General features: G+C 54.8%; 1 protein-coding gene across 5 annotated transcripts in view; it reads right to left on the reverse strand.

Moving 5' to 3' along the window:
• ADCY3 (adenylate cyclase 3) overlaps positions 1-11565 on the reverse strand; it is a 110413-nt gene extending 98848 nt beyond the window's left edge. For 2 of the 5 annotated variants that reach the window (XM_033176442.1, XM_033176439.1), the window contains exon 1: positions 9351-10025. In XM_033176442.1, coding sequence (XP_033032333.1) covers positions 9351-10025 — 675 coding nt within the window. Of the gene's footprint in view, positions 1-9350; positions 10223-10718 lie in introns of those variants that run through there. The other 3 variants (XM_033176441.1, XM_033176440.1, XM_033176438.1) reach the window with 3 other exon arrangements.
• Between the last annotated feature and the right edge of the window lie 2108 nt (positions 11566-13673).

Here is a 13673-nt window from a genome sequence, read left to right on the forward strand (position 1 = left end):
CCTCCCTACAGTTTTAGGTGCCACTTAAATGCTGATGATTCTCAAATCTGCAACTCTAGATCTTTCTTCTCCAGATCTTGAGTACAAAGTCTGATATAAGGAAGGTGTTAACTTTCCACTGAACAATCTGACAAGTTCCACTTGAGATGTCCCATGGGCACCTCAGACCAAACTCATCTTCTCCATCCCCTACTTCCGTCCTGGTGGGTGGCCCCCATGGTGCCACGCCTGGACTCCCTCACCAGCCTCCTGCACCGCATCGGCTTCATTCAGGTCCACCAAGATGATCCCCCTAAATGCAAACCCAATCCTATCTGGTGTTTCTGAAGCTTGTGCACACGCAAATCTCCACCTCCTGGAAAAGGAATATAAGCATCAGAGCCAAGCTGCCAACCTAAGCTGAAGAGAGAAAGGGGCAGGATTGGTGCTGGGGTCCATGATTAAGCCACACATCCTGTCACCTAGGGCAGTGTCCTGAACACAGGGGCCACTGCATGCTTGAGGAAGTAAGAGAATGACTTCTCACCCAAATAAGGCAAAGCAAAGTCTATACAGATGAATTCTGAGCCATCATTTCTCTCTGTACAATGCCGTTTCTGAAACTTTCTAAAAATCTTAGAAATGATGTATTGGATCCTACAGAGAATCAATATCTTAATGAAGTTAAACAACACTGGGCTCTGGGCCACATTTCTAACTTTTGAAGCATTCTATGGTCACAGAGTATTTTGGACCCTACCCAATTTCATGGCTTTAATTAGCTCCGTCTTCCTAGCATCCCCCATGTGCCTCCTGGTTTCTCAGACAGCCTCAAAAGACAGCTGCGATCAATTCATTCCCTCTCTTACACACGCCACTCAAACATCAAAAGACAGAATCAATTTCCTCTTGCATATGAGTTAGCCTTGACCTCTTGTAGCTGATAGTGGTGAGCCTAACCTTAAAAAACTCTGATAGCTTCCACTTTCTGAGACCACCATGCTGTGAGGAAGCCCAAGCTAGCCACATGGAGAGGTCAGGAGGAAGAGCTCTGAGGCTCCAGACGTGTGGGTAAAGGCTTCTTAGAATGTGCCAGCATAGCTGGCAACTGAATGCCACAGATGAATGAAACAGTGCAGGTGGACAAATGAGTGACCCAGCCCATGCCACGTGAAGCACAAAAACCACCCAGCTGAACAGTCAACCCACAGGATCATGAGAAACAATAAACTGTCATTCTTTTTTTTTTTTTTTTGAGACCGGTCTTGCTCTGTCGCCCAGGCTGGAGTGCAGTGGCACGATCACGGCTCATGGCAGCCTCCTGGGCTCATGATCCTCCCACCTCAGCCTTCTGAGTAGCTGAGACTACTGGCATATGCCACCATGCCTGGCTGATTTTTGTACTTTTTGTAGAGACAGAATTTTCCATGTTGCCCAGGTTTAAACTGTTACTCTTTTAAGCCCCTAAGTTTCCAGGCTGTTTGTTACACAGCAGTGGATAACTAAAACACATGGTGAAGAAATGGACATCTATTCAGTAACACCGAGTAATGAGTCATCCCACGTTACTGGATTTCCAAATATAATGCTTATTTGTTCAAACTTGTGTTATCCATTCCCAAGGAAAATGTTTTTAGATACTACACTGCACTTTATACTAAATGTAATTTAATATTTTCTTTCTCTCTTTTTTTTTTTTTTTGTGAGACAGAGTCTCGCTCTGTCACCAGGCTGGAGGGCAGTGGCACAATCTTAGCTCACTGCAATCTCTGCCTCCCAGGTTCAAGCAATTCTCCTGCCTCAGCCTCCTAAGTAGCTGGGACTACAGGCATGCACCACCATGCCCAGCTGATTTTTTGTATTTTAGTGGAGACAGGGTTTCACCATGTTGGCCAGGATGGTCTCAATCTCTTGACCGTGTGATCTGCCCACCTTGGCCTCCCAAAGTGCTAGGATTACAGGTGTGAACCACTGCACCTGGCCTTAATATTTTCTTGATGAGTTGGCCACCATTATGCGCATCAGTTACTACACTGTCCTATAATGTAACAATACCTCCCACAGCCACAGAAGGTGCACGAGGGCTGTTGGTTGCAACACTCAACACCCCAGACATCTCTGCTCCTTGAAGATGCCCCCATAAACACCTCCTCATCCCCCAGACTGCTCCTTCTAATGCTTGTGAGTTGAGAAACCAAAACCCTAACCCCGTTGGAACTATCTCAACAGGCTCTGATGGAAGATCTAAGGGGTCTTCTTTTTGAGATGGGGTCTCATTGTTCCCCAGTCTGCAGTGGGGTGATGTGATCAGAGTTCATTGTAACTTCAAACCCCTGGGCTCAAGCCATCCTCTTCCCCGGCCTCCTGTACAAGACACACACCACCAGGCTGGGTGCAGTGGTTCATGCCTGTAATCCCAGCACTTTGGTAGGCCGAGGCAGGCAGATACCTGAGGTCAGGAGTTCGAGACCAGCTTGGCTGCTGTGGCAAAACCCTGTGTCTACTAAAAATACAAAAAAATTAGCCAGGCATGGTGGCAGGCACCTGAAATCCCAGCCACTCAGGAGGCTGAGGTAGGAGAATCACTTGAACCCAGGAGGTGGAGGTTGCAGTGAGCCAAGATCGCGCCATTGCCCTCCAGCCTGGGTGACAGACTCAAAAACACACACACACACACACACACACCACGAAGTCCAGCTGAATTTTTTGGGTGTGTGTGTGTGTGTGTGTGTGTGTGTGTGTGTGTGAAGACGGGGTCTCATTATGTTGCCCAGGCTGGTCTTGAACTCCTGGCCTCAAATGATATTCCTGCCTCAGCCTCCCAAAGTGCTGGGATTCCAGGCATGAGCTACTGGTCACCGCCTAAGGGGTTCTTTTATGACTCCAATGAGAAGGAACTCCAAAATCCTACTGACCTGGGTTCCAATGCTGCTGTACCGCTTACTAGCTATGTGGCCCTGGACAAGTCATTTCAGTCGTCACACATTTCAGTTTCCTGATCTGTAAAATGGAAATAATATTTGCCTCTTGCCAGAAGGCACTAAACTGTAACACAGCAAGAGCTCAGTAAACACAGCCACCTCCTCACTGTCCCTGCTCATGGGCCTCGACCTACGCATGATGTGTCTCTGAGTCTCAGTGTTGGTGAGAGCACACACCCATGGAATCTATCATCAAGAATGTGTAATTTGGTGATGGCTGGGCACAGTGGCTCACACCTGTAATCCAGCACTTTAGGAGGCGGAGGTGGGTGAACCGCCTGAGTTCAGGAGTTCAAGCCCAGCCTGGGCAACGTGGTGAAACCCTGTCTCTATTTGGGAAAAAGAAAAAAACAAGGAAGAAGAAAGAAAAAGAAAAAAAGAAAAAACAAAAAGAATGTATAATTTGGTGGGGGGGGCAGCTGGGGGCAGACAGCGGTGCTGGAATATTAATCCAGCGTTGGATCACCCTCGTGGGATTTGCTGTTTGTTTATGAAGAAACTACAGAATGTGAATAACCCTGACATCCCAGTCATTCCATTTCTCAGAGGGTTTACCCAGAAGGTTGGGCAGATCAAGCCCAGGAGTGAGCATGCGTGCACGCGTGTGTGTGTGTGTGTGTGTGTGTGCACGTGTGTGTGTGCGCGTGCGCGTGTGTGTGTGCATGCCTGCATGTGGGTATAGAACTACCCAGTCACCCACCCCTGGCCCAGCCCTGGGCTTCCGTTTCCTCTCTAGAAATACCCGCTGACTATAAAGCGCTGATTTAAAATAATAAACACGAGGAGTCCAATGTTCACAGCAAAATGTCAGGGAAATAATGTGGGTGAAAGGTGGGGCCTAAATTGCATATGCACGATGATGACAAACTGGGAAAGCTCTGTTTACACACAGATGGGGATCAGAAAAGGCCACAGAAAGCTGTGACGGGGAAAGGATGGAGGGGTGATTTTCTGCAAAGTTGTTTACATGTTCAATGACTGATTATTCCTCCTCACATGCAGTTGGATCTGATGGCCCTGCAGTCCCCTTCTACGCAGGTCATCATTGTTCCGTTCCCTGGACCCTCCGCTGATGCCAATTTGCATACTCTCCATGGAGCCATGACGGCTTCTTTCCCACTCCTGGTCAGCAGAGGAAACCAGGGCCAAAGAGCCAGGACTGGCTTGAGTTTGCCTCCTCTTGCCCTGTGTCCTGCACGCCTCTCCCCGCAGCCTGCTTCCTGAAGGCTGAAAGCCCCCAGGCCTGCTGCTTCCTGCCCACCACACCCCACACCAGCTCCTGTTCCAATTCAGCCCCCTGCCTTTCTCACGTACTCCTGGCCACATGCCCACAGGGAACATCGTCATGGGCTTCTCCCCTCTTTGCATCCAATTCCCATGGGGAGAAGGGGGTGCCTCCTGTTATACCTTAGGGACTGCTATCTCTTGACACTGTTCAGTCATGTTGCTTAGCAAAATTACATTTGGGGGCAGCCAGAAAAGGAGGAGGAGGCCCAGATGTCTGGGTTCCAGAGAAAGAGAGGCTTTCAGGGAAGTCCCCCATTCCACCTTTCTTACCCACCGGTGACCCCTCCCCTGTAATCCAGCCCCACTACCTCCTCTCAACCTCACTGAGCCTCAGTCCCCTCATCTGTGAAATGGAGCCAGTAACATCCAGGATTAAACGGGGTGAGGTGCATGCAACAGCTACCTGCCGTCTGCAGACAGGGTGTCTCTGGAAGCCTCAGCTTCCTCTCACCCTCCCTATGGCAGCTCCCTCCAGCCCCTAGGAGCAAATGTTCCTTCCCTGGGTGAATGATTGCTGTGTAATTTGCAGGTGTGAAAGAAACTGCACATCCACAGCTTCCTCATGTTTTACTTGGTGGAAAAAGGTCTTCACAGGCTCTTCATTCCATGAGAGAATTTTGCTCCCAAATAGCCTTTCTGTTCTGAAATAAGGGTACAAAATATTTGTCAGCAGTTCCTAGTCCCTACTTTGCCACATGCTAAAGGCACGCCCCCCAACCACCCCCAACCATCCTGGCTGCCTTCCCCATTGTCCGCACCCATTGGCTGCTGGTCCTGCAGGTACTGGTCCTAAGCCCAGCCCCCTCCTTCCTCCTCACCCAGCCCAGGGGCAGTTTAGAGCAGTAAAGGGCAAATTATTCTGTAACAGGTCCTGGGGCAGGACTCAGGCCAGGAGAGCGAAATAGGCAAACACTGCCAGCTTCAGCTCCTCCTGATCCATCTGCCCTCCCTTCTGGCTGCTCTGGGCCTGTGTTGCCTCCTGGGATGGGGGAGCCATGGAGTAGCTCTCAGTGCTCCACGGAACACACACAAATGAGCCTTGGGCTGGGAGTCAATGCCTGGGCTCCTGTCCTATTTCCGCCACCAAAGTGTTGGGTGACAGTGAACCAGTTATCACCCATCTCTGTTTTGTCCTCTGTTTCCTCCTCTGGACAGTGGCTCACGCCTATAATCCCAGCATTTTGGGAGGCCAAGGCAGGCAGATTACCTGAGGTCAGCAGTTCCAGACCAGCCTGGCCAACATGGTGAAACCCCGCCTCTACTAAAAATACAAAAAAAAATAGCCATGCATGGTGGCAGCTGCCTGTAATCTCAGCTACTTGGGAGGCTGAGGCAGAAGAATCACTTGAACCCGGGAGGAGGAGGTTGCAGTGAGCCAAGACCATAACATTGCACTCCAGCCTGGGCAACAAGAACGAAACTCCGTCTCAAAAAAAAAAAAAAAAAAAGAATGGGGGACAGGCAGGGGCTAGAGGATGGGTCGTGAGAACCACTGGTCAGGTCCCTCCCCATCCAAGGTGGCTCCCAGAACATCCTCCCCACCCCAGCATAGCCTGAGTGTCAGATGGCCTCACCCTCCTTATCCCCTGACCTTGCAGGCTGCAAGGCCCATGCTGCTCAGCAATATTCATTTATTAACTCACTGGTGGGGCCCTAGCCCCACCCCATCCCACACTCTCTGATCACCTGCTCTTCCTGTCAGAACCCCACCCGCTGGCCTCCTGAGAGGAGCCCAGGACAGGCTGTCTGGCTGGCCTCCGACCTCTCAGGCTGCCGCAGCCCCATGTGTACCTTCCGTCCTTCCCCACAGAGCTGCGCATGGGCATGGAGGCATAAGGGCTGCAGAGGAGGAAGACTTTTGACATTGGCTAAGCTTCATGCTGCCAGTGACAGCAGCAACAAAATCACAAAACTCACAAGCCCCCAGAAATCCAGGTGTCTACTTCAAACTGGGAAACTGCGTTCATCCCCCACCGACCCTGGAGGGAGTTGCCAGCCAGAGCCAACAGGGGATGGGAGAGAGAAAGACAAGGGGAAGCACACGGGCAGGAAAAAGGTGGTGCCTGGGGTCTGGGGTCTGGAGAAAGTTCTGGGACCTACCCTGACTAGGAGGTGCCTAGCCCCCTGGTTCTTGCATCCTATCCTCCAGCCCCTGCCCCCCATCCTTGAGGCGGCCCACATCCCAGGAGGCAACAGCAGCAGGGGAGGTGAATGACGCCTCACTCCACGGCTCAGGGAGACCGTTGTCGCAGGTATCCCTCCCCACAGCAATGCAGGCTGCTGCAGCCCGTGTTTGTTGTTGTTGTTGTTGTTGTTGTTGTTTGACGGAGTCTTGCTCTGTCGCCCAGGCTGGAGTACAGTGGTGTGAGCTCGGCTCACTGCAAGCTCCACTTCCTGGGTTCAAGTGATTCTCCTGCCTCAGTCTCCTGTGTAGCTGGGATTACAAGTGCGCCCCATCACTCCTGGCTAATTTTTGTATTTTGAGTAGAGACGGGGTTTCGCCATGTTGGCCAGGCTAGTCTTGAACTCCTGACCTCAGGTGATCTGCCTGCCTCAGCCTCCCAAAGTTCTGGGATTACAGGCATGAGCCACCATGCCCAGCCCTGTTGCCATCATCTTCAGAGGCCAAATGCTGGGATGCTGTGAGTTGAGGAAGACTCTGGTGGGTGGGCCTGGGAACCCAGGCACCTTTTAAAAAGTCACATTAGTCCCAACCAGTGACTCAGAAGCTTCTGGAACACAGCCCACTGTAAGCTGGGGCCCTCTCCTTCGATCTCAGGCTCCCAATCGGACCTTGAGAGCCCTCTGCCCCTCCTGCTCTGCTCCCAAGCTGCCTCCCAGGCACTGCTTCCATGCCAAGGTCAGGCTCCTCTGGGATGCTAATATTTTTATTCTTGATTTCTATCTTTTTTTTTTTTTTTTTCTGTTTGCTAAGTTTTAGGGTTTTATGTCTTAGCAGTACCCAAAGGAAAACCATCATGAGTTTAGAAGTGATCTCCAAGCAGCCACATGGTGGGGCACCCAGGCCCCGGCCCAGCCCTGTGGCCACGTCTTTGCAGTCCTTTTCCCTGGAAGCTCCAGGAGCCTTAAAATAAGCTCCTTGTCCACCTGAGAAGATGGAGCTAGAGAGACCAGTCATCCCCAGACCTCAGACCTTAAGCTTAAAAAGAACCTGGGACGCCCCAGCACAGTGGCTCATGTCTGTAATCCCAGCACTTTGGGAGGTGAGGCGGGCAGATCATGAGGTCAAGAGATCGAGACTATCCTGGCCGACATGGTGAAACCACATCTCTACTAAAAATACAAAAATTAGCCAGGCGTGGAGGCGCATGCCTGTAATCTCAGCTACTCGGGAGGCTGAGGCAGAATACCTTGAACCCGGGAGGCGGAGGTTGCAGTAAGCTGAGATTGCGCCATTGCACTCCAGCCTGGCGACAGAGCGAGACTGTGTCTCAAAAAAAAAAAAAGAACTTGGAACTGGCTAATGCATGGCCTGAAGAGACAAGACTGGAGTTTCCACCTAGTTGATGACCAGAAACTCATAGCCCCCTCTACAGAGATTTGGGGTGCGGACAGCAGGGCAGCACACAGCCACTGTCCCCAGGAGGTGGGATGGGAAGCAAAGCTCCTGCTCTCAGGCAGCTCTCGGTGCTCCATGGAACACACACACATGAGCCCTGGGCTGGAAGTCAATGCCTGGGCTCCCGTCCTGTTTCGGCCACCAAAGTGCTGGGTGACAGTGAACCAGTTATCACCCATCTCTCTTTCCTCCTCTGTAAAATGGCGAGTCTGTACTAGATGCCCTGTCAGGCCCCTGCCTATGTGAACATCCTCTACCCATTTCTAGATCAAATCAGCAGGCTGAGGCATGACTGGAGAAATTAGCAGAGGAGTGGGAGATTCTGTCCGTCCACCCTGGGCCTGCCCATAGCACCTGGTCTCCAGGGCCCAGGCACTGACCTCCATGGCTGCTAGAGGCTCACATCAGTCAGCAAGGATTCTGGACACGCCCTGCCTCTCCTGATACCCAGAAGGTCACCGCTTCAGAGCTGACTCTACCCCAGCCCCGCTAACCACAGAACAGAGCTGGCGTGGGAGTGAAGACGTCTCTACCAGACAGAGCACTGCAGGGGCAGGAAGTGGGGGAGCCTCTCTTGACCATCATTGGCATAAGGCTGGCAGCTGGGCATCAAACCCAGATGCAGACATCTCCGCCTCTGGTCACCGGCTTGCTGGCTCCCCAGGGACACACACTGCCTACTATCCCTCAGGTCCCCTGGCCTCTGCAGCCCCTGAGGGCCCAGCACTTGGTGGGAACACAATACTATAATAGTTAAGCTGAGGCTGAAATTCCACCCCAATACTATAAATAATAGTTAAACTGAGGCCGAAATTCCATCCCTTCCAGTAGAACACGCGCTCCAGGACCAGCAGATCCTACGTCACAGTGGCCGGCATGACTGTCCCTATTTGCATGCCCACACCACACCTTCAGTGGGGAGACTGCCATTCTCTACTTCATAGAACTCCCCAGGCACCCCGAGCTGCCCGGAGGCAGGAAATAGGACAATTGCGTCTTCCCTCTGTGCAGCCCTTCACGTATCCTAACGTGCTTTCCCCCAATCTCCTGCGATCCCGACAACAACCGTGTCACGCAGGCAGGGCAGATGTTATCCCCATTTGACAAAGGGGCACTGAGTCCACACAGCTAGTCAGTGTTGGGGGAGAGATGGGAATCGAGGAGCCCTCTTCCCACGGGAGGTCCTCCTCGCCAGGGTCACTGACAGGGAATGGCCAGGACAATGCTGCCTCAAGACCAGCCCTGGGTGGACCTTCCTGTCACACGCTTAGGCTGGGCACAGGTGAAGAGTGGCCCTGAGGCCCAGTGCCCTGACATCCTCCTTTCCCTGGGGCCAAGCACAGGCAGACTCCGGGCAATGGTACAGGGGTGCAAAGGCAGGGACTAGGGAGAGAGGTTAGAGCCCTGGAGGCCCCCAGAACACATTTTGACTCAAAGGCAAAGCAAACACCAACTCCAACAAGTGCCACGTTGGTGAGTGCTGCTGGAGAGGATGCCACAGGGGGACAGTGGGCAGGACTCACCTCCCGCAGCAGCTGCATCCCCTTCAGCTCCTCCTGCTGCTGCTGGGCCACAGTGACCCCCAAGACCAAGGTGTGCACCACACAGGAGACCACGGAGATGATCACGATGGGGCTGAGGCTGAGGGGCAACGTGATGAAGAAGGAGAAGACGAAGAAGACCTGCCAGCCCACGGTGTCACTGGCCGCGTGGGCACGCGTGAAGTTCAGGCCCAGGTAAGAGAAGATCTGGGCAGTTATGAGCAGCCACAGCAGGTAGGGCACCACTCTGCGGGTGACCCGGTCCGGGAGCAGCCCCTTTTTGCAGAGCACGAAGAGGATGATGTCCAACACCAGTCCAATTCCAGCCACAGCGAGGGGAGCCAGCTTGTCGCTGGAGAAGACCACAGCACACATGACCACCACGTAGCAGTCAAAGAGGGCAGCAAAGACCACCAGCACCAGCAGGGTCTCGTGGCGCTGCCTTTTGAAGTAGGTCTGGTAGAGGTTCTCCAAGGACTCCGGCACGAAGGTCAGCCGCATGAAGCGAGGCAGGCACAGGCAGGAGCCCGAGTTCCGGACCGAGATTTCATGGGTCCGGCCCACCCCGCGGTCAGGGTCGGAGGGCAGGCTGACGGAGTACTCGGCTGAGTACTCGGCCGAGTACTCGGGCTCGGAGAAGCCCTGGGTCCTCGGCATCCTGGCTGGCGTCTGCTACTGGCCCTAGAGAAGTGGACCGGGATCAGAGGAAGTGCTCTGGACTGGGCTACCTCTCAGGGCTCGCTGAGACCTGGGGAGGGCTAAGAGCCTCTTCTTGGCTGGGGCGGAGAGGCGGCCACCTCCAGCAGGAACGCAGAGCGGGTTTCCAGGGCACAGGGAGCACTGATCAGCTAGAACTGAAAAGGGCATTGCTGAGTAGAAGCACCTCTTCCCTCCTACCTTGTGGTTTCCCCATGACCCGCCCTAACCCTCATAAAAGGATCTCTGCTGCAAGAGCCTCCCAATCCAGGGCCTTCCCTGCCACCCCCGGCTCACACCACCGCCCACCGCACGCACACTTAGTCCTGTCCACGCCAGACACTCAATTTCCTGTCCCTGGCTTGTGGAAGGGCCTAGCCGCCTCTCCATCCCTGGCACCCGGTTTCTGTCTGTCATCTCTTCTTTCTCAGTCCCTGACTTCCTCACCTAAATTCGCTCCAGGCCCAGTCCTTAGAAGCTGGAAATAAAATGTGCCGGAAAGAAACTAGGACCATCCTGGGGATTCCTGAGGCTTCCTTCTGTTTACTTCCTTTTTCCACCAAGCCCTTGGAGACTCGGGCTTGGATCCGGCCTCCTTCCCACGCTCAGGGCGCTGTCTTCCCCCCGGAAGCCTGGCCCTGCCCCTGCGTTTACCTGTGCGGGAACTCGGCCACCGCGTGCTCCGGGACGGTCCCCGCGAGGGCTGGGGCGGGAGGGCTCGGCGCGCCCGAGGGCTGCTCCCCGCAGAGCCGCGCCGCCCCGCCAGTGCCTTGGGGCCCGACCGGCCGGAGCGCGATCTCTCGCCGTCAGGCCCGGGATCCGACCGGGAGAGGCGCAGGGCTGCCCCTCAGCATCCGCGGGCGCCCAGCCGCAGCGGGAAGGAGGCGGCGGCGACTAGGGCTGGGAGATCCCGGGGCGCCGGCCCAGCGCGCCCGCCCTAGGGCTGAGGCTCGGGGGTCGGGGCAGTGCAGGGACCGTGCAGGAGCCGGCAGGCGCGGGCGGCGGCGAGCGCGGCTCTCCGGACCCCTCCCCTGCACCCGCGGCGGCGGCGGCGGCTAGGGGCGCGCGCGGGGCCCTCCCCGGCGGGAGCGCGGGCCGAGCCCGGGGAAGCCCGCCAGCATCCTCTCGCCCGCCGGCGCCGAGCGGAGCCAGCCGAGTCCGGGCTCGGCGTGCTGCACAGCTATTCCCCGCGCGGCGCCGGCGGCTCCGGGGCCACGCGAGCTCCAGGCCCCGGGAGGCGGGAGGCGGGCGGGGCGGCCCCTCCCTCGCCCCAGTCGCCGCCCTCTCGGCGGCGCGTCCCGGAGTGGGGCGGCGGGGGAGGTGCTGGGCGGCGGTCCCGGGATCCGCGCGGGCGAGAGCTGGAGGGGCCCGGGCGGCCCCCGATCCGGCGGGGGCGGCGGGCTAGGGAGACTGCTGCGTGGAAGCGCGGGCGTGGGCGGCGGGCGGGAGGGCTGGGGCGAATCCACGCCTTCCCGCGAGCAGGCCCGGTCTAGGAGGATGGAAGACCGAGACGCGCCCGCCCGCAGGTGAGGCGCGCTAGGGACACCCCGCCGCCGCCCCCTCCTCCGCCACGGCTTCCTTCCGGGCCGGCAGAGGCCAGGGCTCAGGTTTGGGGACCGCTCCACTACGGGACGCGTGGGGCCTAAGTATCCCCGCCCACCCCGGGAGCCCAGACTCCGGAGCGCCGGGCCTGAGCTTTCCGCAGAGGGGCCCGGCAACGGAGCCCTGTCCTGCTCGCAGGAGGCGGGTGGCGGTGGCCCGGTGGGCACCACACACGTGGAACTGGAAGAGTTCCTGAGACCCTGCTTCGAAGAGATTTCCCGTGCACATTCTACCCGTTTGAGATGTGTTTGAGTTCACAAACTCTCCCTTAAAGATGCAAATGCTCCTTTGAATAGTTAAACCTGTAAGTCTCTTACACCATAGCATAAATTATTTTCCTTGCATTTGACAGAACACTGTGCTAAGATCAACTACAGGCTTTGGGAATTTAAATAAAGGAAGATGAGAGAGAATGTTTTGGGACAAAAGCACGTGTGGGGAGGTGGGTGCTGAGGACAGCCAGCAGCAATAGGGGGTCATCTCCCCTGGGGAGAGCTGAAGGAATGAACAGAGGGGAGAGAAACTCGTCCATCCAGACCCTGGATGGAGCTGCCTCCCCATACACCTGAGAGTTACCCGCGGGCACCCCTTCCAAAACCTCAGGCATCACCTTGCATCCCTCAGGGAATGGATCCATTAGAGAATCAATCCTGCCACTGCTGTTTCTACCATTCCCTCACACTGTCTGAAAAGGCGCCAACTTCAGCCCCAAACTTCTCAGGGCTTTGATTCCAAAGGTAGGGGACCTAACATCACATATAGGAGGATGGTAATTTAAATAAAGCAAAACTTTGCCCCATTTGTTTTATTTTATTTCTATTTTTTATTTTTTCCAGAAGGAGTCTCTGTCACCTAGGCTGGAGTGCAGTGTCGTGATCTCCGCTCACTGCATCCTCCGCCACCCGGGTTCACGCGATTCTCCTGCCTCAGCCTCTCGAGTACCTGGGATTACAGGCGCACACCACCAAGCCCAGGGTAATTTTTGTAGTTTTAGTAGATGGGGTTTCACTATGTTGGCTAGGTTGGTCTTGAACTCCTGACCTCAAGTGATCTGCCCCCCTTGGCCTCCCAAAGAGCAGATGAGCCACTGTGCTGAGCTGCCCCACTGTTTTAATTTGCTGGAGGTTTTTGGGTTTTCAGGGGGATTTTTTTGGAGGGTGTTATTTGTGTTTTTTTGTTTTTTGTTTTTGTTTTTTAAAAAGGAAGGCAATTTATTTATTTATTTGTGAGACAGAGTCTCACTCTGTCGCCCAGGCTGGAGTGCAGTGGCAATCTCAGCTCACTGCAACCTCCACCTCCTGGGTTCAAACAATTCTCCTGCCTCAGCCTCCCAAGTGGCTGGGATTACAGGCATCCGCCACCATGCCTGGCTAAATTTTGTATTTTTAGTAGAGACAGGGTTTTGCCATGTTGGCCAGGTTGGTCTCCAACTCCTGACCTCAAGTGATCTACCCGCCTTAGCCTCCCAAAGTACTGGGAATACAGGTGTGAGCCACCATGCCTGGCCTTTGCTGGAGGGTTTTGTTTTGTTTTGTTTTTTGTTTTTGAGACGGAGTCTCGCTCTGTCGCCCAGGCTGGAGTGCAGTGGTGCGATTGCAGCTCACTGCAAGCTCCACCTCCCGGGTTCACGCCATTCTCCTGCCTCAGCCTCTCAAGCAGCTGGGATTACAGTAATGCGCCACCACACCCAGCTCAATTTTTGTAGAGACGGGGTTTCACCATGTTAGCCAGGATGGTCTGGATCTCCAGACCTCGTGATCCGCCCGCCTCGGCCTCCTGAAGTGCTGGGATTACAGGCGTGAGCCACCACACCCAGCCTTTGCTGGAGGTTTAAACATTTATTTTGAAATGTCACATGATGTTAAAGAGGACATGACTTTTATGTTTTACAAAGGGAGATGTAATGTACGGCATGGAGCAGTGGCTCACACCTGTAATCCCAGCCTTTGGGAGGCCGAGGCAGGTGGCTCTTGAGGTCAGGAGTTTGAGACCAGCCTGGCCAACATG

Source organism: Trachypithecus francoisi, unplaced genomic scaffold, assembly GCF_009764315.1.
Source record: "Trachypithecus francoisi isolate TF-2019V2 unplaced genomic scaffold, Tfra_2.0 Lachesis_group17, whole genome shotgun sequence".
NCBI classification, from domain to species: domain Eukaryota; kingdom Metazoa; phylum Chordata; class Mammalia; order Primates; family Cercopithecidae; genus Trachypithecus; species Trachypithecus francoisi.